Genomic DNA, 26,480 nt, shown 5'->3' on the forward strand with positions numbered 1-26,480 from the left:
CCAAGGTTAAAAAATATAAGAGCTTTAGTTTTCTCACATAGTAAGAAATAATAATTTCAGAACTGGTTCAGTTGTTCCAGGAATATATAAGAACCCAGCCTCTCTTTTTCTCTCCACTATCCCTAGTTTCTGATGTCACCCTTATATTTAGAAGAGGCTGTTGTTATCTCTAGGCATTGCAACTGTGTTCTAGGCAGAAAAAAAGTGAAAATGAGATGAGTCTGTTTCTTTTTTTATGGGGAAACAAACTTTACTTTGTAAAAAGTAAACTTCTGTTTGTGCCTGGTGGGCCACACCTGTAATCCCAGCTACTTGAGAGGCTGAGGCAGGAGGATCACAAGTTCAAAGCCAGCCTCAGCAACTTAGCTTAGTGAGATCCTGTCTCAAAATAAAATTGAAGAAAGAAAGGGGCTGAGACTGTAAGTCAGTGGCAAAGCACTTGCCTAGCATGTGTGAGCCCCAAGTTCAATCCCTAGTACTGTGATAATAATAATAATAACAACAACAACAAAACTAACATATTTCCAGCCATGAGCATACCTAGGTGCAAAAGCCTGTGGGAAATTGAGATTTTTTTTCTTTAACCTGGATGAATTGCTTTCCTGAAAGAAATTAGTATCTGCTATAAAGCAAATGTTGGAATTAATACAGATTAGGCAACTAGTAGCCTCTGATCTCTATTTTGGAGAAAGCATCTTACTTGAGGGAATAATCCAGAAGAAAAAGCAATAATATACTCAGCATAAAGATTGAGAGGAAGCATTGTTCAGGGGACAAGGAATTGGAGGGAGTCTTCTAGTTCTAGCTCCATAGCTGACTTGCTGGGGGATGATTCTCAGTTTCTTCCCCCTTGAAATTAAGTCATTGGAGTCAACAACCTCTGAGCTTTTTTGAGAACTTATGGAGACAGTGAAGGAATTAACATTTATGATGAATTTCTTATGTGCAATAGCTTATTTAGACCTCACAACAAAAACATGCATAGGTGTCATTATCCCACTTTATACTACAGAATCCTGAATCTCAAAAGAGCTCAAGTAGCATTCATAGATCCAGATCTTGTGAGTGGCAGAGTCAGAATTCCAATCAGAATTTCCAAGCCTTCAAAGCCCTAGGCTCCTTTCCATGGCCTAAGCTTTCTCCAAAGGCAAACAGGCTCATTCATTTTTATTTACTGAATTTTAAATAAACCAGTGTCTTTTGAAGTGAATCTGGGCCAGGTGTAGCAGAATCACTCAGGGTGGAATGACAGTGTGTGTGGGGTGTGGGGTGTGGGTTAGGGGTGGGGGGCTAGTGTTCATTACAAATGCAGATTCCCACACTGCCTCCTGAGGAACTGAAGCTGACTTTCTAGGTCTAGCCCCAGGAATCTGCAGTAGAAAAAGCTCTATAGGTAATTTGGAGACACTTTAAAGTTGAAGAACCATGATTTTAAACTTACAATTTATTGTTCCATTCTAGCATAGCTTATTTATGGATCTGTGGCTCATGGAAATTTCCTTCTAATATCAGGAAGATAAAATTTAAAAATAGTCTGTTTCTCCTTCCTGTTCCTCAGTTTTCTATTGAGCACACTTGATTCCATGGAAAATGTTAAGGACCTGGAGGTGTGTCATAGAAGAGATCCTCACACTGATTAACATAGGATCTGTAAGGCAAAGGCAAGGATTAATATGAACTTAGATGCTGATTGGAATCACACAGAGCTGGAAAGGGGATGGGCAAAGGAAATGGCATTAACTAAATATTTACTATGTTCCAGACACTGTTCCAGACACATTACGTCATTTAAGGGACCCAAGACATGTGATTCAATCTCTTTTATTTATAAATGGGGTAGGTACTATTATTTTTTACATTTTAGAGATGGCTAGAGAAAAGCGATCACTTTCTGAGATGAAGCATTCATGCGTACAATAAAAATCTCTTGAGGTTTTATATCATGTAAACCACTGAGAACAGAACAGCAAAAAGGCAGTGTAAAAACCTCAGGTGTGACAAGGTCCGTCAAGCCTCCATTGAAGCCCCTGGAACTAGAGGCCGTCTCTTTGGACAGGGTGAGTCTGAGCCAAGGAGAGCTTGCTGCTGGTGGGCCTGGAGCCCCAGATAGCAGGCTGTAGGCCTCCAAGTTGCAGGAGATGCAGGCTGGGAATGGTTAACTCACTTGTTCACACAAATGTCCTAGCGTGAGGAGAATAGAGCAGGTCTCAGACCCCAGATCCAGTCCCTGAAGGAAGTCCCTCAGATAACTTGCTCAGCGAGCAGCTCTACAGTAATTTACCAATCGATACTGGAGGCTGGTTGATTCCTACCAAGCTTTATTTAATTCCGAGTTCAAATCACACACAAAATAAAATTTTTTCCTTAAAAGGTTCTGCGGAAAAATGTTCTCTGTGCTATGGAACAGCCTCCTTGGCTGTGTTTGTGTCTGAAGAAAGGACTAGTCTGACAGGAAGAATTACAAATCTGGAGCTCATTTTGGCGTCCCAGAGGGAAGGTGGGTGGAGCGTCTCACAGTAAATTAGGAATTCAGAATGAAAACGTAGTGCAGTTTATTTGGGTTTTTAGTGACACCTCAGAATTATTACACAGGCGTGTCGGAGACAACTCAAAGTAATGATGACTGCTCCCCCTCCGCCCCGCCGGGGAGCTGGGTGCTAAGTAAGGGAATCCCTCTCCTTCGTGGGATGGGGTGAGGGACCCTCGGGTTCCAACCTGAAGTAGGTGTTAGAAGAAGGCAAGAGAGCGGCTTGGCTCCCCGTGTGGGTTTGTTCTGGAGAGAAGAGGGAGGCTACTCGGGGGTGTGTCTGAGCTCAGGATCTGGATTCTGAAGGTTTGGGGGCCTGGAATTTGGGGAGAGAGGCCAGGTTTGGGGTGGACACTAAGAGTAGTAAGAAATAGGTGCCTGGGTCGTATATGAATGACACTGAGGAAGAGTCTTGGCGGAGATCTGTTGAAAGTTGAGGCATAGGTCTGGGGAGGGGAAGTTGGAGTAGATGCAGGGGCTGACCATAGAGCCGATCTGGGTGGCGCGTGTTGGGGGTTTGCTGATGCAGGGCTGTGAATGGGGGGGGTCATGGTGCAGTTGGAGGTGAAAGAAAAGAGCGTCAAGTGGCCACAGTCTTTTTCCGAAGCAACTCACACAGAGACCCACCCATCGGCTCGGCCCCGCGCTAAGAGGGCTGAAGGCTCTGCAGGCCAGGGGCTGGCTAGACCCTGCCCCCACTCGCCTCCGAAGCCGGGAGCCGGGAGCAGCTCGGGCTAGGGCAGGGGTCTGGCAGCACGGCCCCCGGGAGTGCAGGGGCGTGCCCAGAGGCTGGCGCCCGCGGCTCCACATTGGCTGTCTGACGGGCCCGCGGGCGGGGCTCCGGGCCGGGTCCCGCTCGGGCGCTCTCAGCCGGCGGGAGGCGGGGCCGGCGGGAGCCCGGCAGCCAATGGGCGCGCGTCCCCGGAGCAGTTACAAAGGGCCGGAGCGAGGCCGCCGCGGCGGCGGGGGAGGTGGGGCGAGGCGAGGCTTGCTGAGGCGAAGCGGCGGCCGGGCCGGGCCGGGCCACAGGCGGTGGCGGCGGGACCATGGAGGCGGGAGCCGCTGCTCCGCGTCGCCAGCTGCTTCTCCTCGTGCTGGCAGCGGCCGCCACGTTGCTCCCGAGGGCGACGGGTGAGCGGCGGCGGGCAGGCGGGCGGCCTCGGGGCGCGCGGGCCGGGCCCGGCCTCTGGCTCGCTCCTGCTCTTTCTCAAACATGGCGCGGGGCCGGGGGCGCAGGTGGCGGTGCTGGGCCCTGGCAGCGGCCGCCACGCGAGCCGCAGGCGGGCGGGAGCGTGGGTCGGAGCGCGGCGGACGTGCCCGGCAGCCCGAGGCCGCCCCACTTGGGGCTTCCCGGGGGCGGTGGCGTCGGGAGGAGCCGTCCGAGGTCTGGGGCTGTGCTCTGGAGAGTGAGTGGGCGAGGGCCGGAGGTGTGAGGCTGGCGGGCACTGGCCGAACCGCTGCTGCCCTCCCGCTCTGACACCGTGTGGCTTTGCACTGGGCACCCCAGCCCCAGGCGGGTCGGGGCTGCCGGGCCCGGGCGGGGTTGGGGTCGGCGGCGGCTTCCCGTCCCGGGTGTGGGCTCTGAGCCCCAAGGGCGTCCCAGGGCGGTGGGAGGGGGGCGCCCTGTAGCCCAGACCCCCGGCTCGGCTGTGCTGCCCTGGGCTTTGGCGCCGGCCCGGGCCAATCCTGCGGAAAGGGCTGCTTGTCCAGCCAGGGGGTGGTGGAAGGGGAGCTGCGAAGCTTTGTGTGAGGAGGCACGAAGATGCGCGGAATGTTTCTTCTTTTCGTGCGTCTGGAAGTGTTGAAGTGAGTCCAGTAACCAGAAGGCTACGGATTGTTTTCGTAGTAGAAACTTGAACGTTTGCTCACTCGGCAGGGTTTGGAATGTTTGAATGGGAATGACTCTGTGAATTGATCAAATGCTCTCATTTCCTCGAAGGAACATTGCTTGTGATGTTCCTTTTAATCAGTCACAGTATTTTAGAACCAGAAGTCTGTGTGACTAGTTTTCAAGGGAGAATGCTTGCGCGGCTTTCCAAAATATGAAATCGGGTAGTAATAAATGGTTGTCATCTACTCTGGCGAGGGTAGGAGTGAAAAACTTTTGTTAGCGACCGAACTAAAATATAGAGTCTCAACATTAGCAACTAAAATAGAGCAAAAGTACATTTCTGTTTCTGAAATCGGGTAGCAAATGTTGAAAAAAACAACCTCTTAAGACTGGAGATGCCAATTATTATTAATACTAATAGCTACTGTTTATTGAGATTATTATTTTGTAAATGCATAAGGAACACCAAAGTACATTGATTCCCACAGCCAAACCATCAGGGCTAGTGGCTTTTGCCCCATTTTATTGTAGATGTGAAAACTGAGGTGCAAGGCAAGTATTTACCAAGTGTTTAAGTTAGAATTTGCACTTACTGTTCACTATTTCCAAAATCTATACTCCTGATATATACACCAAATTAGCATAGCCCATTTTAATTTTTCAATCATCTGATAGGCAGTTGATTTTATTACTCACTTTTTTATTTTGCCTCCACAATTTGAGTATCAAATTGGCTTTTCTCTGATTCCTCGCACATTCTTGAGTCCCTTTACACAGGTCTGCATTAGAGGAAACAATTGTGCTTTTGACCTTGGCATAAGGAGGAAGGCAGGATGACTGTGTGAATAAGTGGGAGAATTAATGTAATTATTCATCAAACAAAATAATATTTCAGTACTACTACTTGAAGAATACTTCACTCTTTTCCACCTACAAGTGTTTGTGGATTTAAGAAACAGTGTTGGGTTTAATTGGATGTTCAAAATATTTCTCCATCCAATCCCAGGAGGAATTCACAGCCTACGTGGGCACACATACAGTATAAAGTTGTTGTAAATGCTTATGTTACTTGAAGCCCAGACCACCTCCTCTGATCTGGTTAAGTTGATATTTCAGTTCTTCACTCTATACATTCTGAAGAAGTGCACTTTTTTTTTTTTTTTTAAATAATTTAGCTTCCCTGTTTAAGACTTGCTATCATTCCTTATTGTTTGAGGATCACTTTTGTATTTCTTTGCTCAGCTTCTGGTCTTTCCAACATAAATTGCTCTAGGGAAATTGGTTTATTGTCCCTGTTACACAGTTTAGTACCACGATATCTACATACATATCCCATGTGAGAATGCTGTTTACTTCCTTTATACCTAAAACTCAACTCTGCTGCCTTTTTTGACTTGTTGCCATCCGCTTAGTTCTGCCTGTTATCACCCACATCTAGTTGCTTTCCAGTGTTTCTCTCTTCTAGGCTTTTCCATGGGCTATTGCCAAGCTAATCTTCCTGTATCATCCTGTACAAATTTATAGGATTTCCCATTTGTAGTCAGCACCTAGAGCAAAGCTTGAGGCTTCTGATTGGGTCATCTTAGCGAATCCAATCAGAAATCTCACTTCTCACAACTGCAAACCCTCAGTTCCAGTAATCTCTATTTTCCCACTAACTCCAGATTGTTGAGCCTTTTCACTACATATTTAATTTGCATCTTTTGTGGAGCATGAGGAGAGTATTTTCAGTCTTTACTTCCTATACTGGTTTAGTTCTCTTTGAGCTCTTTACTTCCTTGAACCCTATAGCACTTAAAGCTTGTGCTGTCCATTTCTGCCATCTTGCACTGTTATTTAACTGCATTGGTGTATTTTAGGTACCCAGAGGGCAAGAGTCACACCTTTTCTTTCTTTCATGGCCTCAGAACCTAGTACTGTGTTTTATATCCTGTTCTGCATAAATACTTGTTGATTAAATGAATTCCATTTGAGCAGTCCTACTATTTTATGCTAGTATAGGTTATGCAATATTAATTTATGATTCTCTGTATGTAACCAGGAAATGTTATATAGTGTGATGAAAGAAGCAGTTATTTGATTTGGTTATTAGTCCCCAATTCACCTCTACTTTTGCAGAAAATGGGTGATAACCTATTTTGCCTAAATCACATGGTTGTGAAGATCAGATGAGAAGCTGTGTGCATATTTGAGTTTCAGGATACTCTTTTGTATTGTTAGTAGTAATTAGGACTGATGTTCAATCAGCAATTCCCATTGGGTCACTTATGTTTTGATTGGGTAAATATCCTTTCTGATTGATTTTTTTACCCTTGTAGTGCCAATTATTACATATTTTTAATTCCGCTCCTGTATAGAAGCATTAGTATTCAAAGAGTGAAATAGTGTAGGTTGAGTGTCAGAGGAAGCCTTCCTGGACACTGTGGGACTTAAACTGGCTTTGAAGTGTGGCTAGAATTCAGATAGGCAGACAGTAGGATTTGATGAGTATTAAAGTTCTTTAAGTTATATCCCCCACTGACCTGGGCCCTACTTTAGGACAGGAAATAAAAGCTTTTATTGACTGACTGACAAGTTACTCTTTAGTAATAGGTTTCTTATTCTGTACTGTAGGGTTTGGATGTATTAACCTCTATTCCCCACCCCCACCCCCAACCCCAATCCTAAAAACTACAGTAAATGGCTGGAAACAAAACAGAAAGGTAACATAGATAGGCTGAGTGATGGAAAATAACATGATGGGATGTCCGCCAGGCTTTCTAATGGTAAAGTCAAAGGTGTATCATCACTTCTGTTTACAGGTGCAAAAATACAACTCAGATTCAGTGAATTCCTCAGGGTTGCACAAGGGTAGAACTTGGCCAGGAACAATGCTTTTCTGATTCCAAATCTTGAAAATGTGAAGAACTCAAAGATGGGGGAGGAATAGGATTAGTGGGATGACCTCCCTAAGTGAAACTGGTCTTGAATTTCTCAGAATTTATGAAAAGTGAGTTCTGAAAAAAAAAAAAAGTGAGTTCTGCAGTTGGGAGGGAGGGAGAATGATTATAGGTTAAAAGTTTTCAAAGGAAAGGTCAGGTTTTTTTTTCTTTTTATTGCTGATAAAAGGACACCTGGTATAGTGATTACTGATTGAGAAAAGTGAGTTTGTAGTAGTTTGGAAGACAATCTTGGGTTAAGTAGTATAATTGAGTTAGGCTGGATCTGAACAACCTTGGTTAGATTAGAATTTTAGTTGATATCCTTTGCTGTTGGAATTGCATAAGGGAATTGTTGTGATCAAACTAATCATGTGGAAGATAAATCTTGTTCTTGTTGCGGCAGGGGGGTGCTAATGTGGGGGTGACCCTTGCTGAAAGGTTCTAGGTCTGGTTGAAAGTTATCCAGATTCTACACCATTCTTGTAATGCCTTTATATTGCATCAGATATGCTCATGTATAATTGAAGTGAGTTTTGAAAATGCTGTTACCCTACGGATGGCCCTTTTGATATAAGAGCATATCTCTTTAGACCACAGAGCCCCCTGCAGATGTTGGCTGACCACATTCCTTTTGCTGTTCTTTTTGGTCATGTCTTACATAATGCAGCGTCCTCTGAACAGATGGACTGTGGTTTGATAGCATGTGATTGGGTCACATCTTTGCTTCCTGCTTCTGGAATTAAGGGCAGATGCTGGCATGTCTCTCAGGGATTTTTATGTTTTGTCTCATAGAACTAGCTCCAGGAAATTTTCTCAAATTTATGATCTATCTTGACCCAACCAAATTCTTAATTCATAGGCTATTATTTAATGCCTTTCTTAATTGCATTTTCTCAATGACAAATCTAAGCAGTTGCCACAAACATTAAAATTTGCTGGCATTCTGAATTGTATACATAGTTGTGTGGTTTGCTTTCAGCCCAGATATTACAGGTAGATTTTATTAGATGTCTGGTGCTTGCTTATCTTCAGCATGAACTTAAAATTGGTTGACTTGTCAGTTTTCTCCTTTTGGACATCCCTTATCAAGCACTAACAGGGTACATATGATTAGTTTTTGGGATCCAATTTTATAGATCATGTTTGGCCTTTTATAAAACTGCTTGCTCATTTTGGCAACATGAAATAATTTCTAACTTTAGTAAGAATGACTTGCAGGCTGTGTACACATGGGTTGCTTTGACATTTCTTGAAAGAATATAATAATGTGCCAGCCATTCTACCTGCCTTATCTCATTTAATTCTCATAACCAACCCTGAATGGTAGTTGTGTAATAACATACAAATTTTTTACTTACGTGCTGGTTAATTCCCAAAAGATTATTTTTAAGCCCAATTGTTTCCAGGTCCGGGTGACCAGAAGATATCTGTGTTTTTCTGTTTTGTTTTGTTTTTAAATCGAGAACCATTTACTGATCTTTTTATGTGTATATCTTCGTTTTGATGACATTGATTCTAACCATTCTTTTCAACTCTCTTTAACAATAACCAAAGATGTTAGTATTTTGTCTTTCATCCTTTGATCATAAATTTATGAAAGGAAGACCCTTCTTGAATTAGAACAGTTGTAGACTAACAATAGTCCAAACTCTGAAACTCAAATGATTGTTTGTTACCATTAACTCCATTTGCCTGGATAATCAGAGTTGACCAGAGGAGTTTGTTTGTATTGGGACCTATTTTCTATCTATGAACGTTTATAAATAGAAGAGCATCTGGTTTCCATTTGACAAACAAGGAAACTGAGGTCATGCTGTTAATCAATGGAGCAGCCTGCATGTAAGCACTTCAGGGTAAGTGCTCTTTTGCATTTATTGTGCTGCTTTTTTTTTTTATACAGTAAATATATTGTTAGAGCTACTTCAGCAGGAAGGATGTCTTCTTTCAGCCATGGGAATTTGCTTCAGCTTGTCTTAATTGCAGTTTGGCTCTTTTGCAACGGCAGTTTACTCAGGTGTTTGCCATCTTTGACCTTATATTTTAAGATAATTTGAATTTCACTGATGAATTTCACTAATGATAGTTGATCGCTTATTTTTATCAATTTATATATGTTCATAGAAAACTTTGCTTGTGTAAGTAACACAAGCATGGAACTAGAAATTTGAACTACGGGGGAAAAATCTGTTATTAACAGTTTATCTTTTCCTGTCCCTGTGCATTTTTTTTTTTAAGTAAAAATCATTCCACTTCAGCAGTTAAACAAAGCTAATAAAAGTGGTTTTTTTTTTTTTTTTAATGAGGCTGGGGTTGTAGCTCAGTGGCAGAGTGTATGTTTAGCATGTACAAGACCTTGAGTTCAAATCTTAGCACAAAAAGAATTTTTTAAAAAGTGTTTTAATAATGAGCAACATGATGGGAAGTATAAAAAAAGATGAAACTGACTTGCTTTTAAGAAATAGCCTGGGCTTGGGGTTTAGCTCAGTGATAGTTACGTGTGTGAGACTCTGGGTTTAATCCCAGTACAGGGCAGGGGGTGGAGAGGAGAAGAAGAAAAAAAGAAAGAGAAAAGAAATACAAGGTTGGAGGAATATAGTATATTCAGACTCAGTAATAGCAACTATGAGGACTACTTTACAGAAATGGTATGGGATTTGATCTCTGTGCCTTGCAGCATGGCAGGGTTTGGAGTGGATGACATCTGGAAGGGAAGTGTTCCTAGGCTGGGGAAGATGACATGTGTGGAGAAGTAACATGTTGCCTTTCAAGAATTTTAAAGAAAGAGTGAAAATGTCATGATATAAAAAGGTAGGGTGAGAGAATTATCGGCCTTGAAAATTAGGCAGGTTGTTTAGTATGGAAAAAAAAATGTTTTCTTGTATGCCAGAGGAAATGGAGCAGAGGGGAGTTACCTAGGGAGGTTTGGGAGTTGTTTTGAAGGCATCTGGAATGGAGTAGAAGTGTGGCTCTGTGGCATTTCAAACATCAGAGGAGTTGATCTGTTCTTTGCATGCATGCTCTTATTCCCCCACATAATCTCCATGGCCTCCTCCCTCATGACTTGCAAGTCTTTGTTCACATGTCACCTTTTTCTCAGTGATGTTTACCCTGACTACTTTCAAAAAAATTGTTATTATCTACTCTGCTTTTCTGTTGTAACCCTTCCTTCTGATATCAGTATTTACTTACCATGTATACTTTCTTACTATGGTTATTGTTTCCTACTAAAATATAAACTTCATGAAAGCAGATACCTTTATTTTGTTCACTAATGTATTTCAAGTGCATAGAAAGTGCCTGGTGCATCATAGGCATGAGTAGATGTCTGTTAAATGGCAGTGGATCTCAGCTTTAAAAAGATAGTGCAGAGGGCTGGGGATGTGGCTCAAGCGGTAGCGCGCTCGCCTGGCATGTGCGGGGCGCTGGGTTCGATCCTTAGCACCACATAAAAATAAAATAAAGATGTGTCCACCGAAAACTAAAAAATAAATATTAAAAAAAAAAAATAGTGCAGAAATCGGGGCTTGTGGTTCAGTGGTAGAGCACTTGCCTGGCACTGAGTTCAATCCTCAGCACCACATAAAAACAAATAAATAAAAGTATTGTGTTCATCTACAACTAAAAAAAAAATTAAAAAAAAAGATAGTGCAGAAATTAAGAAGGACATCATAAAAGGAAAAAAGTGAAGTTTTTACACCTGGAAGATGTCTTTAATAAGAAATTTGGTGAGAGAAGGATTAAAGGGAAATTAATTCTGGCTTGAGCATGTTGAGTTAGAGGTAAAGGTAGCCAAAGGAATTGTTCAGTTGTCAATGAAGGTAAAAGACTGGATCCTGTTTGGAAAAGGGAGAGAACCTAGGCAAAGAAAAGACTTATCAGTATTTCCCTTTCACCTTATTCTCTTTTTCTTTTGGATTCCAGTGGCCCAAAAGACCACCTTACATGGTGTATTTTAATCCCGAAGTCCTAGTTCGGGTCTGGGAGCTCTGCTCAGCTCACCACAGTGTTCTTTCCTCCTAGGTTGCAGGTCCATGTTTTGTGTTTTCCCCCTAACTCCATAACACCAAAGCAGTATGTATTCAAAACATGATCTTTTGGTTGTACTAAAGTGAGTAAAATGTAGGTCTCTTGGGAATCTGCTCTAGTGTCTACTAAGATAGAACATGGGAAGTTTTCTGTTTGGAGGATGAGTTTATACTGCTGGTCAGGTTGTAATTGCAGTGTTATAGATGTCACCTTAATTATGGCTTAGAGTTCTCTGATGGCTCTCTTATTAAATGAGTTTCCTGCTACTGTTTTGTTCCATGAGCCAAACACTGGTCCCATTGTAGCTCTAGAACATCTTTAATTTTCTGTTCAGATTGATCCAATCAAAGTTTGCTTTCTTTCCAGTTTTGAAGGCAGATTCAATTCATGTGACTTGGTTCCCAGCAATTTAATATAATCTTTGTTTATCAGAATAGGTGTCAAGGAGGATAACTCCTAACTTACATGGCCCTTGTAAAGATAGTATACAGCGATGTTTATGAAGTTCCTAGCACAAGCCTGACAACTGTTGGTATTAGATAAGTGAGAATTATATATTTAAATGAGTAGAAGACTGACTTTTGGGAGAATTAGAAATGATTGGTAGTGAAAGACAAATTTCAGCTCAATGTGAAAAAGGTCTTTCTATCAAAAGTAGCTGTCATAAAAAATGGAACGTTATAAGAGAGTTTGTTAACTGTCATTGGAAATATCCAGATAAAAGCTAGATAATCTCTCTGAGAAGTTGTAGAAAAAAACTTGCATTGGGTAGTAGATTGGATTTGATTATGTTTAAGCTCTGTTTCTACTTCAGAATTTTGTACTTTTAGGTATAATCCCAATTTACTTGTTTACTATTGAACATACAGGCTAACCCAGGATTCACGGTTTTAAAATAAGCACTATCTTGTAATTTTCTTGTTGTATGATAAAAATTTACTTACTGATTGGCTCATGTTCCAGTCATTTTCCAGAAAAGGATTTAGTAAGCTTGAAATAAAAAAATCGATAATACCAAAACTGTGACCACAAAAGGTAAGAACAAGTCAGTAAAAGGAGAAGAAATTATCTATAATTTTAACTGAGGAAAGCTTTGACAATTTAGACTTAACTTTTACTTTTCTAGCAGCAAGGGCAAATAAGGAAACTTGATAGTTTACATAGTTCTCATTGCCTGTTATTGAGAATTCATGAGGAGCCTGCCACTTTGATTAAGAAACGCCAAGATTGCAACCCTCAGAGATTCTCCAAGTGGGTTATGAGATATCACTGGACCTGGCAGTGTTAATTCTCAGGCTTGGTTTCTTTCTTTCTTTTTTTATTTTTTATGTACTGGGGTTGAACGCAGGGGTGCTCTACCACTGAGATACATCCCCAGCTCTTTTAATTTTTTTTTTGAAACTGTTATGCTGAGTTGCTGAGGCTGGCCTCAAACCTGACATCCTCTTGCCTCAGCCTCTTTAGTCACTGGAATTACTGGTATATGCCACCATTCCTGCTTCAGGCTTTCTTTTTAACATGTGTTGAGGGTCTGGTTTAGTACTACTGCCACCGTCTTTCTTGTCCAGTTTAAACTTCTGATTCAAGTGTGAACACTAGTCTTTCTCTCATGCCAATGAAACAGCTGATGTAAGGCTAGGATATTTAAATCAAGCTTTGCTAAAAGCTAGGGCATAATGAATAGAGAGCAACATGAAACTATTTAGCCTGGCTTACAAAGCATTTTCCTAATGTTCTTATCTTTTTGGCCTATTTCCATTTGGCAGACATCATCAGAGTACTACCACCAAAGATGAACAGAGTCAGACGTTTACCTTTCTTCACACAGGCCCAAGTAGGCCAGGTCTAGAGTGTTTTTGCTTGGGTTTCCTGCTTAAAGAGCTGTGTCATTTCTGGCTGATGAATGTTGGGAATAATGACTTTAGGAGAAACCACACTTAATCAGAGAGTGTGGTCCTACCGTACCAGTCTCACAGTAACCCTATATTAATATAAAAGATACCCACATGCATTTGCATCAGAGGCATTCTTTGGTTAGAGGCATTCTGATTTGGGGGCAGAAAAACAAGCTTCCTGTACTTCGGTAGAATCTGTTGTAGAAGTCTTTGTATAGGACCATTTGGAAATAAAGTGAACGATTTGTTTTTATCACTTCATGATTCATAAGGATTTACTTTCCTTATTCTGGCTACTTTAAATCTGTTCTAGCGTTTCCTTGTTCTCACTGACTCAACAAGGAAAGGACTGAACCTTCCTATTTTTGTTGACATGCTTCAGGGTAACCATTCCATCTAGATTTCCTAGGTGTGAACCTCACTGATTACATAATAGTGTATATTTATAGTTCTAGGACACCTTGTGCAGGCATCCTATTACATTTCTACAATATAAGATTCTTAAATATGCATTGAAGTACAAACAGGTTCCATGAGAAAAACAAAACTGGCTCTTTTTTTTACTAGAAGCAAGAACTAATATACATATTTGTGAGCTCTGAACATGGAGGATATCTCATATACCTGAAGAGGAGGAACATGGAGATAGAAAAGCAGAAATCGTGGACTTTCATTTGTGTATATACACACACGTGCACACAAACACACAAAATATGTATTTTTTTTTTTTTGGCTTGATGTATTCATTCCCAAATTGAACTATAATGTGCTCTAATTGAGGGTCTTTGTTTAGCACATGGCTGTTGATTTGAGTATTCTCCAGTTGAGACTGACATTTTAATTTTGTTATTCAGTGTGCAACAGATTTAAATAAAAACAACAAGATGGTCTATTGTAGATTTCCTTCAACAATAATTATATGTAATTATTTTGCCAAAATAAACAAGTTAAAGTAGTTTTACTTATTTCATCTCATTTCACATTTGGTGAAAAAAAAAAAATAATAAAAATATATATCCCAGAGGCAAGTTTGCTTGTGTTTCTCAATGAGAGAAAATAAATTCTGATTCCACATCCCACCAAAGCATTGTAAAATTAGTCTTGATACTGAAAATGTAATGTAGCGCTGCAGATTGCTTTCCTATTTCTTTTTTCATTATTTTTCTCTCCTCCTTTCCACGGTGCATTTTACTTTCATTCTTTGCCCTCTTATTTTTTTATCCATGTATAAACTTGAATCTTTATGTTCTCAACACTCATTTTCCCCATGATTACAATTATTTCTTCTCCTTTATCTTTTTTAAAAAAGGCTACATAAATATTCTTCAAGCTAGATTGCTAGATTTCATCATTTAAGTTTTGTCAGATGTAGTTTACCCTTACTAAGGTAATCAGTTAAGAGTAGTATGTGGGCTATGTGCTCCTCCCTATTTGACAGACAGCCACATATTCTTGGGTAGAGCCAGCTGTGTCCCTGAGACATGGTGGTAAAGTTGGTGAAATGGATTTGGCTATATTGGGCACTTGGTTATCCAACTCCAACAAAGTGGGTATTGTTTGCCATTGATGGCCCCTTCATTGACCTCAGCTACGTGGTTTACTTGTTCCAGTATGATTCCACACATAACAAGTTCAATGGCACAATCAAGACAAAGAACTGGAAGCTTGTCATCGATGGAAAACCCATCTCCATCTTTTAGGAGCAAGATCCTGGGGTGATGCTGATGTTGAATATGTTGTGGAATCTGATGGTGTCTTCACTACCATGAAGAAGGCTGGGGCTCACTTGAAGGTTGGAGCTAAAAGGGTCATTGTTTCTGCCTTTTCTGCTGATGCCCCCAGGTCTTCTAAGGTTGAGAAGTACAGCTCCCTCAAATTTGTTTGCAGTGCTTCCTGTACCACTGTATAGCACCTCTGGCTAAGGCATGACAATCTTGGAATCATAGAGGGCCTTATGACCATAGTCCCTCTGGTAAACTGACATGATGCCATGGGGCTTCCCAGAATATCATCAGGGCATCCACTCATGCTATCAGGGCTATAAGGTCATCCTTAAGGTGAATGGGAAGCTCACTGGCATGGCCTTCAGAGTGCCTGACCCCAGTGTGTTGGTCACGGATCTGATGTGCTGTTTGGAAAAAGCTGCCAAAAATGATATCAAGAAGGTGGTGAAGTGGGCATTGGAGGTCCTCCTAAAGAACATCCTAGACTACACCAAGAACCAGATTGTCTCCTGCAACTTTACAATGACACCTACTCTTCCACCTTTGATGCTGAGGCTGAAAATACCTCTCATGCTACTTCAGCAACATTCTTGGGTTAACCCTTTTTAAACAATCATATTGCTAGAAAACTGCATGAGAGAAAGCTCCTGTGAATGTTCATGTGCCTATAGTGTACGTTGTTTTCTATCAGTGTTGCTTCCTACAGCTGTCTGAAGGCCAGTTCTGATTTTCTGTCCAACATCTAGAACATGAACTGGCACGTTGTAGGAGCTCAAAGAAATACTTGTTAAATGAATGCATAAACAAAATTTTAAGCATTTTATTAGATGTTGGACACTGATTCATTTTAGCCCTCAAATAATCTTCATTTAGCCCATAAATCTTCTGTGACTGAGCTATTATAAATTTAGGAAGTAAGTTGAAGAAATTTAGGCTCAAATAAGTGACTTCCTAAGGATTACTTAGCATATGACTGGGAAAGATAGGAGTCAAACTAAGTCTTTGTCTCTGAATTCCATGGACTTAATCACTATATTCTTAATAACAAGGGGTCAAATTAAAATCTAATAAGGAACTATACAAAAGTATGTTTAGATTGGGGAAAAATAAGAAATTTAGTTATTGTTTTAACACGCACTGGTAGAAATAGAAGTTTCCCATTTCTTTTTAAGGCCTTGGGTAACATTAAGTGCACACATCTGCTTTCTGTGTTAACACACCACTCTCAACTCATTGAAGTGAAACAAAAATAAAAGAAAGGTCACTTGACAGAACCACAATCATAATTATACCATATGCAGTTTTAATTCCTACCCTTCCTGTTCAGTTAATAATGTGTCCATTTTCCTATCCTTAAACATGCTGTTAGCATATCAGTTTTGATGTTCATATAGTCTTCCATTTATGATTGTATCATAATTTATTCTGTCATCATTTTGTCATTCATACAGGTTTTCCATCATAAAATTGTAACAGACATTTGTGTGCTTATATTTTTGCTCTCATCTATTATTCAAATTCTAAGGATAAGAATGAATAGATTAAAAGGGATAAACTTTTAAAAAGCTTTTAGTGAATATTGGCAGATTATTTTCTAGAAAGAACATAAATTTTGAAATTAGTGTAAAATGGCTATACTCCATATAGTGAGTATGCTGAGTTACAGTTTTGAAGGAGCGAGGGGAAAAGGATGAAGCATGGACAGGCATTTTAATTTTTTTTTTTTATAACTTCAGTAGGTATAATATACTCAAGTGTTTCCAAGCTCACAACACATTTTTCAAAAGTATAAGTGAGTGTGTAATAAAGGCTCTTCCCACTCCCATCTTCTAGGCACCCAGTACCTTTCCTGGGAAACGAGGTTACCTATTTTTTTTGTACCTTCATAGGGAGATAATTTGTAGTGTACAGTATTTAAGCCAGTATCTTTCTCTCTGTCTTCTTTCCTTCCTTCCTCCCTCCTTCTTCTTTTTTTTTTTTTTTAAAGAACTGATGTTGCCACATATCAAATACACTGTTCTACACAATGGTTTTTCACTTAATACATATTAGGTGAAACAGTCTACATTGCTACATATAATATCTTTTCTTTTTTGATAAATAACTGCATGGTCTTCCATAGTAGAATCATCATTTTACTTTCCCAGTTCTATTGATAAATACATAGTAAAGGTTAGAAACAATGTAATGTAAAAAATTAGGAAATTAATAACAGAATATAAGCTGTGTATATAATATGTATGTTTCTTCTGGTTCAGATTGTTTATTCATTTGTTATTTGGAACATGTCCTATTGCTCTCCATTTATATGAAGGGAAAGTTTTTTCTCTAGTGAGATCTATTACATTGAATGGGCTTGAGGGAGAGGTACCAATGTGGGAATTTTGGGTAGTTGAAAGGAGAGCACTGATAGGAAAAGAACTTCAAAATGAAAGGTTGTAACAAATGAAAGAAAATTTGTTTCTTGCCATTGGACAGCCTATTCTTAGCAAACAAATTTTGCTTCACTGTTTATTGAGGATCCTGGTGGTAACAACTACCTGCATGCCAATGGAATATTCTGCCAATGTTTATTTAAGAAACACTGGATTTATCCTATGTACCAAATAATGAACAAAAACCTAAAGATACAGATGTGCAAAAAAGCACTCAGTCCTCACCCTGAAGAATCTCACATTTGGAGTTTAGTAGATTAGCAGTTAAAAAAAATGAGGGGTATTGTTATAATTGTAGCATCTTGAAGGTGTGAACCTACATTAAATTGGTTGTAAAATGAAAGCTTGGGTGTATGACTTGATATAACTTGTAAAATAGTAGTCTTGCTAAACTTACGAGTGTCAAATTTTAGACCAACCTGTCATTCAGCGCAGGTGATTCCTGTTTTAGGAAACAAAACTTACTATATCTTGATGTCATTGTTTAGGTTGTTTTCGTACTTTTACCACGTCCCCAACCTTTTAAAAATATTTTATTTAGAGACAAAGTCTCACTGAATTGCTTAGGGCCTCAGCCTCCTGATCTGCTGGGATTACAGTTGTATACCAATATGCGTGGTGTGGTTTAGTGTTATAGTAAGATAAATGGACTTGGTTGCTACATCTATAAAATGAGGTATTTGTTTCCATAGCTAGGATAACTTTCAGTTCCTACTTTAATTATTTGATTTTCTGAGTGATATGGCAGATTTATATTCAAGGAACACTAAATATTTATCATATTGAACGTTTGTGGGATTTTGTACCCTGTTTTCCCTACCATCCTGGATACAGTTAACTGTAAATTGTCTATTCTCTTAAAATTTGTTGTTAAATCAGTTTCCCAAGTCAGCTAAGCAGATCTTTTATCTAGTACTTGTGTAATTTATTTTATTTTGAACTTAAATGAGAGCCTTTGTATTAGTCCCCTCTGTTAAGTCTCATCTTGCCATTGGACAGTCTATTCTTAGTACTATTTTCTTCAATATCATTTAACATTACATTAGCTAATTCCATGGACTGTAGGAGATCAGAAAATGAAAGTATTGTAGAAAAAAATAGTGGTTGGGAATCCAGGAGTGCCTCCATTCTTCTGAGATATGGATAAATATAATTTATCTGTGAAGATAATATTTTTGTTCTGAAGTCCTAAATTTGGTGTCAAAGAATCATTTAGATTAGATTGCTCTTTGTTTTGACAAGCTCACTTTGACATTACTGCTGCAGGGTAACCCCAAGAGGGTTGAGCTGAGAAGAATCAATGAATGCTTGAGAGAGTAGGTAGTCAGGATTTTAGCATTGTCTACACAGATAAGCAGCATATTGAAAAAAGAAAAAGAATCTACATGATTCTTTAGCTGATGGAAGAGAGCCAAGAAAGAGGAAAGGTTTCCTTGAGAGAGGGGCGCAGCCTTGGGAGTGGAGAAAAGGGGGAAGGAAGATGACTCAGGAGAATGGCACAGAAGAATAGGTTAGATGATAGAAGAGATTGACATTAGTACCTGAAAAGATTTGTTATACCTTCTGACTTTTCCTTTCACCTTTGCCAACAGTGGTGCAGTCTGCTTTTAACTGTAGCTCGGTGAACTGAGTAAAGGACTTATTTAGGTCTTTCATGTGTCTGTTGGTGCATATTTGTAATATGTGGGAATGCACTCACTGCAAAGTAAAGTATGATTATGCACTAGTGGTCAGGGCAAGGGATTCAGAGATTATCACCTGCAAAGTCAGAATGGTGGAAATATTGGATTGCTATCTTTGATCAGAGAAATCTTGATCCCTGTATTCCTTTGTAGCTGCTGAGCTACCAGCAAGAAGGAGCCTACGGTTTTGTTAATCATGGTATTGGTGGAGTAATGCCACATTTGGTTTTGAATATTTTGGCTTTTCATTAAAAGGTAAGCCTAGCAGAGGATTTTCTGGAGGCAGTTATATATGAATTTGGAGCACAGGTGAAAGGCCAGGAAGTTCAGAGATGTAGATTTGAGATGTAGTAAAGGGCTGAGAGCACAATAAGTTCAGGAAGTGTAATGTCATGTCAACTAATAAAGGAAGGGTGTCACTGTGTTTCATATCCTAGGACATTATTTAGAAAAGAACATTGAATTCAGCCAGAAGGTCATCCTCAGAGAATTTCAGAGAGATATTTCAGAAGAGTTTTGGATTGGGGAGAATAAGTGATGGAAGGATAGAGAGGGCAATTAGCAAGAGTTGGAAAAGGAAAGTGTTTTCATAAAAAGAGGGCAGATTGGGTAGACACTTTCACTTTAGGCCTGGGAAGACAAGGTTTTTGATGCACATTTTTTATTTCTTTGGCAAGGGTGATAGAAATGTCTGCTTCATGTACTATACAAATCTCTCTGTCTCTTCACTTCTCTTGACAGGTGGGCTTGTGAATCAATCCTTGGTAGTCCTGAAGGTATAGAAGTAATAGTGCTTCCTTGTGTCACCTCCACACATTTTGAAATGAGATAACTATGGTCATCCTTTTCAACTTAGGATTTATCACTCTGATTTATTTTAATAATACAATAAAGATAACCCTAATAATGGTCCTGCTGTTTCTTTGTATAATTATCACATGCTAGGTAATAATTAATTTAACATGCTAGGTGTTTGGTTTCTGGTAGTCCTTCACATCACACCAACATCTACAGACTTTGAAAACTCTGATTTATTCTGCAATATTTGGAAATTTCATTGCTGGTATTTGGATTTCCTGGCAAGGGACTGATGCTTTTCTGTGAACATAAAAGCTTTTCCTTTTAGTACTGAATGTAGTGAAATCTTTATGCAGACCTTTTTTATTCCAATCAGTTATACATGACAGTAAGAAAGCTTTTCTATTCATTGTACACAAATAGAGCAGAATTTTTTACTTCTCTGATTTTACATGAAGTACAGTCATACCATTCGTGCAATCATACATATACCTAGGGTAATGATGGCTGTCTCATTTCGCCATCTTTCCTACCCCTTTCCACCTCCCCCCTCCCTTTGACCCATCCAAAGTTCCTTCATTCATTTGATGTCCTCCACCCTCCAATTATAGATTAGCATCCACTTACCAGAGAAACATTTGGCCCCTGTTTTTTTGGTATTTGCTTATTTCACTTAGCATGATGTTCTCCAGCTCCATCCATTTACCTGCAAATGCCATAATTTTATTCTCTTTTAATGCTGAGTAATATTCTATTGTGTAATATTCCATTGTGTTTCTTTATCCATTCATTTATTGAAGGGAATCTAGATTGGTTCCACAGGTTAGCAATTGTAAATTGTGCTGCCATAAAATGCTGTTTTTAAGTCCTTTGGGTATATACCAAGGGGTAGGATAGCTGGGTCAAATGGTGGTTCCATTCCAAGTTTTCTAAGGAATATCCATACTGTTTTCTAGATTGGTTGTATCAATTTGCGGTCCCATCAGCAATGTATGTGTGTATGCAGACCTTTTAATAAGGTCTTAAGTTAAGTCTTGAGACTTTAACTTAAGTTGAATTTTAGTTGCAGAAGAGCTACCTATGCAGACTTAATTATAAAGTGATGGTTAAATGAATAACACCTTCTGTGCATAGCCAAATTTGCACATGGATAGGTTGCTACAGCTCCTTCTGTCTTGCCTGTCTGTTGAGGAAACTGGAGTTTCCCTTTGATCTTTATTGTGAGGTGTATCCAGATTTCAAAAATGCTGAAGTATGAGGAAATGTGCATCTCAGAATTAAGAAAGCCATGTCTACTGGTAGAAATTGGAGCATAGAAGCAAAGTTGGGCAGTATAGTATAAAGGTATGAGGTAAGGAATTGAATTCTAGGGGTCTAAGGAGGAAACTGTCCTTGATCTACCAGGGAGCCTTTAAAGTTTAGAGTTACTTAGTATAGGGATATCAGGACAGAAAGTATTCACATGTATTTCATTCATGTTCATGATGATAATCCACTGGGAATTCACATCCACCTGTAATCTGCATAGAATATCATTATAGATCATTTTGGAAGTCAAGTTTTGTTTTCTTCATTCATAATACAACAAAATTGAATTACAACTAGTTGATCTTCAAGGTTTCATGTGATTCTGTCAATCTAGGATTCTACAGTGGAATTTTAGGTACCACTTTTTTGAAGAAGTATTTTATTGTTGGTGGGTTTTTATCATATGGTAATTCTGTGTATTTACATAATAATTTATATTAGTTTCAAAGTGTGTTAATGTATAGTATCTCATTTGGTGATCTCAATAAGATGATGAACTAGGTTATGAAGGTATGTTCATTTTGCTGATGAAATGAAACCATTATGTTTAGCATCTTGGATAGTTATTTAAACTTGATGAACTTACTTGGATTCTAACCATTAAGGATGAAATCCTGCCACTGAGAGAAAACAAATAAAAAACCCAAAACAAAGCCACCCTCAAAACAAACCAGTCAGAATTTCTTGCTTATAAGTATCCACCTAGCAGATTGTACATATTCTCTAAGTTCCAGCTTGAATGCCCTGTGCTGCTTTTCTTGATACATTTTCTACCTCAGCAGAATTGAAGTACTTTATTTTCCTTTGTACTCTGAGTTTTAATGATCTATTTAGTGTTTTACTCATCCACACCAATGAACTACTTATGTGCAGATAACTTTGTTGTCCATCCCTACACCCCATATTAGCTCATGTAGTTCCTGGCACTTAGAGATGCTCAATGAATAATTGCTGAAATAATGAAAAAGTCAAATTGGTGATGGTGTTGCACAGTGGGAAAATGAACTTTGGCTCTGGGTATGGTGGGAAGGAGACATCATTTTACATTTCTTTTAGATGAAATATTGCTCTATGCATGCATTTAAAAATTAAAACAAAAACCTAGTTTAATAAAAGATTGAGGTGTAGCCAGGGGTCAAGATCTTTTAGTAAAATTAATTTGAATTTTTAAGAAATGGGTATTAAAGTTCATGTGTTCATGGAAATCTTTAAATTCCTGTTTTAATTTTTCTCTAAACTGTTTTGCCATGTCACATAACAATAATTTTGTATTTAATTGAGAGTGGCAAAACAGAATTTTAAAATTCCCTGAAGAGATAAATTTGTGTTGTATGATGTTTATGTTTGTCTAGTGACCTGTTCTTATTGAAAGAGTAGTTAAGAGAAGCACTTTTTTTCAGTGCACTTTTTCATGTTTACCATAATATAATGATTTCTTTGAAAGAAAAAGTACTGAATGTATTTTTCATGATGTTACGTAAATTGTATAGACATGAAACTAGATACAACCCCTTATGTTTCTGTCTCATTTACCACTATAAATCAAATCTGCAAATTAAATACAAAGACAACTATAAAAAAACTCAAATTAATTCAGTTATTCAGTGTGACAGATGATGTTTAGGTTTCACAGTAGAAAATGAATAGCCTTAGGTCTGATTCCACTTTAAATCTGTTTCAGTATTTTAACTTCAGTGATAATAAAAGCTGCAAGTGCCTGTTCTCATCAGTAATGTTGTGTAAGATGATACTAATGACTTTAGGGCTTTGTTGGTAAGTTCAGAATAATGAGATTTGATACCTAACCAAAACACTTGCCAGCAAACATTCCTTAAAATAGCAGTTTTAATGAGTTCTCAGCTGTTTTGTTCACTGGTATATAAGGTTAACAATATTATATTATTGAAATCTTCATTAAATGGTTTTCTAAACCAATTAATTATTGCCAGAAATGAGAATAGAGAAATGTCATCCTATACTTCACATCACATTCACTACTAATGAACTTTTGCGGATTGAACTACAAAGTTAAGAATCATGATTTCCATATATTATAGTGCATACATAGTATTGGCTGTTAGGCTTTTGGATTTTGGTTATGCCATGCCTATATTGCCAGATGCTTCTATGATTCAAATTCCCTATATTTTTTATTGTTACAATCATTGTGAAATTTTTCTCTGTGTAAAGTTTGTCACAAAGACATTTGACCCAAATGAGATCTTCACACAGCTACAGAAGCAACAGTAAAAGCTTAGTGACAGTGCTTGTTTAGCCAGTGGCTATTTATGATCCAGAACATCCAGAATGTTTATTATTATTTTTAGATTATCTTTGAAATGAAAATTTTTTTTTAAATGTGCACACAACTCTTAAACTCCTTTTCCCATTATGTTTGTGACCTCTTGAATCCGAAACATTGTTTTAGCAAATATTTTTCTGATCCTTACCTAGGGATCCAGAATTGAAAGACATGAATAACAACAAAATATGGCCCTTCTTAAGGTAATGAGAGGTACTTTAACAGCAAACATAAATAGATTGATTTGCACTCATCTTCAAGGTATGCAGAGGAATGTGGGAACATATTGAAAGGATCTACAAGTTATCTGAAGGCAAGAGGTATAGAGCATATTTGGAGAAGATCTTGTTTGAATAGAATCTTAAGGATGAGAGACAGAAGAGAGGGGTTTAAACTTGGTTGAGAGAGTACGTGTAAAGATCAAGGTCAAGAACTAGTGATCATCATAATAGTTAAGAGTTTTACCCTAGTAAGTTTTGATTGTTAGACAAAGTATTTATTTAGCTCTTATTTACACAAGGGCAGCCATGGTGGTCTTTGAATACTAGAAGATATTCATGACCGTGTTTTAGATGTAGCAGTTACCACATTGTATTATAATTTTCTCCTTAGTCATTGGAATTCTTTGAGGACTACAGCTGTGAGTTATTAATTTTTTGTACTAAGTTTTTGGTAGAGTAACCAGTAAAGGTAATAATTAGACTGCATAGGTGTGGGAAGCGCTCGCTGAATGACTGGCATTCTCCTTCCCGGGATTGGAGAGCTCTGTCGGTTACTTTCGTAGGGACCTGGATATTTCCCCGATCCTCGAAGTAGCAGAATGTGTCTTCAGACATAGGCGTGCCTTTCTGCAGCCCCATGGGTCGAATTACTCTCACCTGTCCTTGTAACCCTGCCCCTCCTGACCTTTTTTGGATGGAACTTTCTAAGAATGAAGGACCACCCAATAAAAGCTCACTTCCGAACGCACGCTCTCTCTCTTGCCAGCCTCCTGTGACTTTCCTCACTCTCCCATTTGGGGAGCTTGAGTCTGAGAGCAGAGGAGCCATCTTGAAGCTTGACTTAAAGTGTGTGTCTGTGTTTTATTTGGTGTCCCAGGAAATTCACACAAGCGACCTTAAGTTCAGCTGTCCACGCTGGCCCAGGGTGGCAGGTGGCGCCCGAACAGGGACCGCTCATAGGTGAATTTCCAGGTTGATTGAGAATGCGCTATAGACATTTAGTGGACAGTGAATTTTTTGAAGGGTAACGGAGGAAGCAGAAAGTTTTAGAGCCAAGAACGTTAAAGAATTATCATGGGCAGTTCCATGTCTTCAGATAAAGAAATGTATTTAACAATTCTGGAGACGATAATCACCCAGAGAGGAAAACAAGTGAAAAGGAGCCACCTAGCCCAGTTCCTAAAAATGGTTAGCAAGGTGTGCCCATGGTTTTGTCAGCAAGATTTACTGGGTTTATGAACTTGGGAGAAACTAGATAGGAAACTATATAAAGGGTGTCTCTCTGCCAAGCTGTCTGGAACTAGAGGGTCTGGACTGCGTTAGAAATGTGTGTCTCTTTGATGACCTAGATCAAGACCAGTGGTCCCCCGAAGACCTATTAAAAGGACTTCAAAGGCAGTTAGGAGTTTGGAGCAAGAGGCTGCTTTGAAAAGGTTTTCTCTTTCCCTATCGGAATTGAGGGTGGAATCACTTTTCACTCACAACTGCAGCTTGGGAGTCATAAACAAGCTGCCTTGAGGCAAGACCTAAAATCAAAAGCTCAGTCTCCATTGAGCCAGGCAGACTCAGCAGCTCAGAGGAGCACCAAAGGGCGTGTTTCAGAGAGGAGAGTAGTCCCGACTGGATTTCTGTGAGGCAAATTCAAAATGTAGAGGAACAAAATGGACTGGAAACAGATGAAAAAGAGTCACAGTCTGAGGGCACTCAATCCATAGATGAGGAAGAAATAGAGGAAGTTATGCTAGATTATGTTTAGCTGGGCCAGCACCCGCCATCCAAATTCGACTGCTCTCCTCTGGGAGAATAAGGTTCAGTCATTTCTCTGAACTGGCAGTTGCCATGTTTATGCCATTATAACGTGGGCTTAGAAGAGTACAGAAAGTGGAGGAAAACATTACAGGTTTTCAGCTTTTTCCAGATTCATGAGCAGAAAAACCAGTGTGTTTATGTGCATGCTGTAGTTCCCTTTAAAACTCTAAAAGAACTCAAAAAACGCTTGGGGTACCTATGGCCGTAACTTGCCATTTGTTTAAAGCCTGGTCAGTTCGTTGTGTCAAGAGCCTTTACCCCCAAATGACTGGATCTCAACGGCAAAGGCTTGTCTCTCTGTGGGTGACTACCTCTTCTAGCAGTCCCACTGGACCGATTTTGTACCGATCGGGCTGAGAGAAACAGGAAACGAAATCTTGAAGCTCCTTTACAAATGTTAACGGAACTGGAGAATTTGCGGACCTAGAGAGACAGTTAAACTATGATTTAGCAATTCATGATCAGATTACTGCGTGTGCCACAAAAGCTTGGCTGAAAATTTCTTCCCAAGATCAATAAAATAAACAGGGCTCAAAGAACAATTCTTCCATTTCGTAGTGTGCCTGTACCAGGCAGCTAACAGATCAGTCGAGGATTCGAATGCTTCCCAATTCATAGTTAAACAGCTAGCATTTGAAAATGCCAATAAAGTTTGTCAGGACATCCTCTGACCTCATCAGAAAAAAGGGACAGTCTCAGAATTTATTTGCCTTTGTGTGGAAGTTGGCCCCACACAATTACAAGGTTTTAAGCTCACTGCTGTTTTAAAGCAGGTACTTCAGCCCTAATCCTAGAGATGCCATTCTAGCTGGTAGTATTTTAATTGTGGGAGGACCAGACATTGGGCGCAAGACTGTGAATCTCAGCACAACAGGACAGAAGCATTTCCCAGTTCATGCCAGCAGCATTACAGAACAAAATGCCACATGGCAAGGGGAAATGGAACTGATATGGTGGCAGCCCGCCTCCATTTTTGCCTTCACTTCCGCCTCTTTTGGTGC

At 39.5% G+C, this 26,480-nt stretch overlaps 1 protein-coding gene and 1 pseudogene across 2 annotated transcripts in view; both read left to right on the forward strand.

Annotated features, from left to right (window-relative positions):
* The first annotated feature begins 3,499 nt into the window (after positions 1-3,499).
* Positions 3,500-26,480, forward strand: part of Tgfbr1 (transforming growth factor beta receptor 1) — a 57,550-nt gene continuing 34,569 nt past the window's right edge. For both annotated transcript variants that reach the window (XM_027931004.2, XM_027931005.2), the window contains exon 1: positions 3,500-3,658. In XM_027931004.2, the coding sequence (XP_027786805.1) occupies positions 3,574-3,658 (85 nt within the window). In that variant the 5' untranslated portion in view covers positions 3,500-3,573. The remainder of the gene's footprint in view (positions 3,659-26,480) is intronic.
* Positions 14,682-15,523, forward strand: LOC114089246 (glyceraldehyde-3-phosphate dehydrogenase-like; annotated as a pseudogene).

This window comes from Marmota flaviventris, chromosome 13, assembly GCF_047511675.1.
Source record: "Marmota flaviventris isolate mMarFla1 chromosome 13, mMarFla1.hap1, whole genome shotgun sequence".
In the NCBI taxonomy this organism is placed as follows: Eukaryota; Metazoa; Chordata; class Mammalia; order Rodentia; family Sciuridae; genus Marmota; species Marmota flaviventris.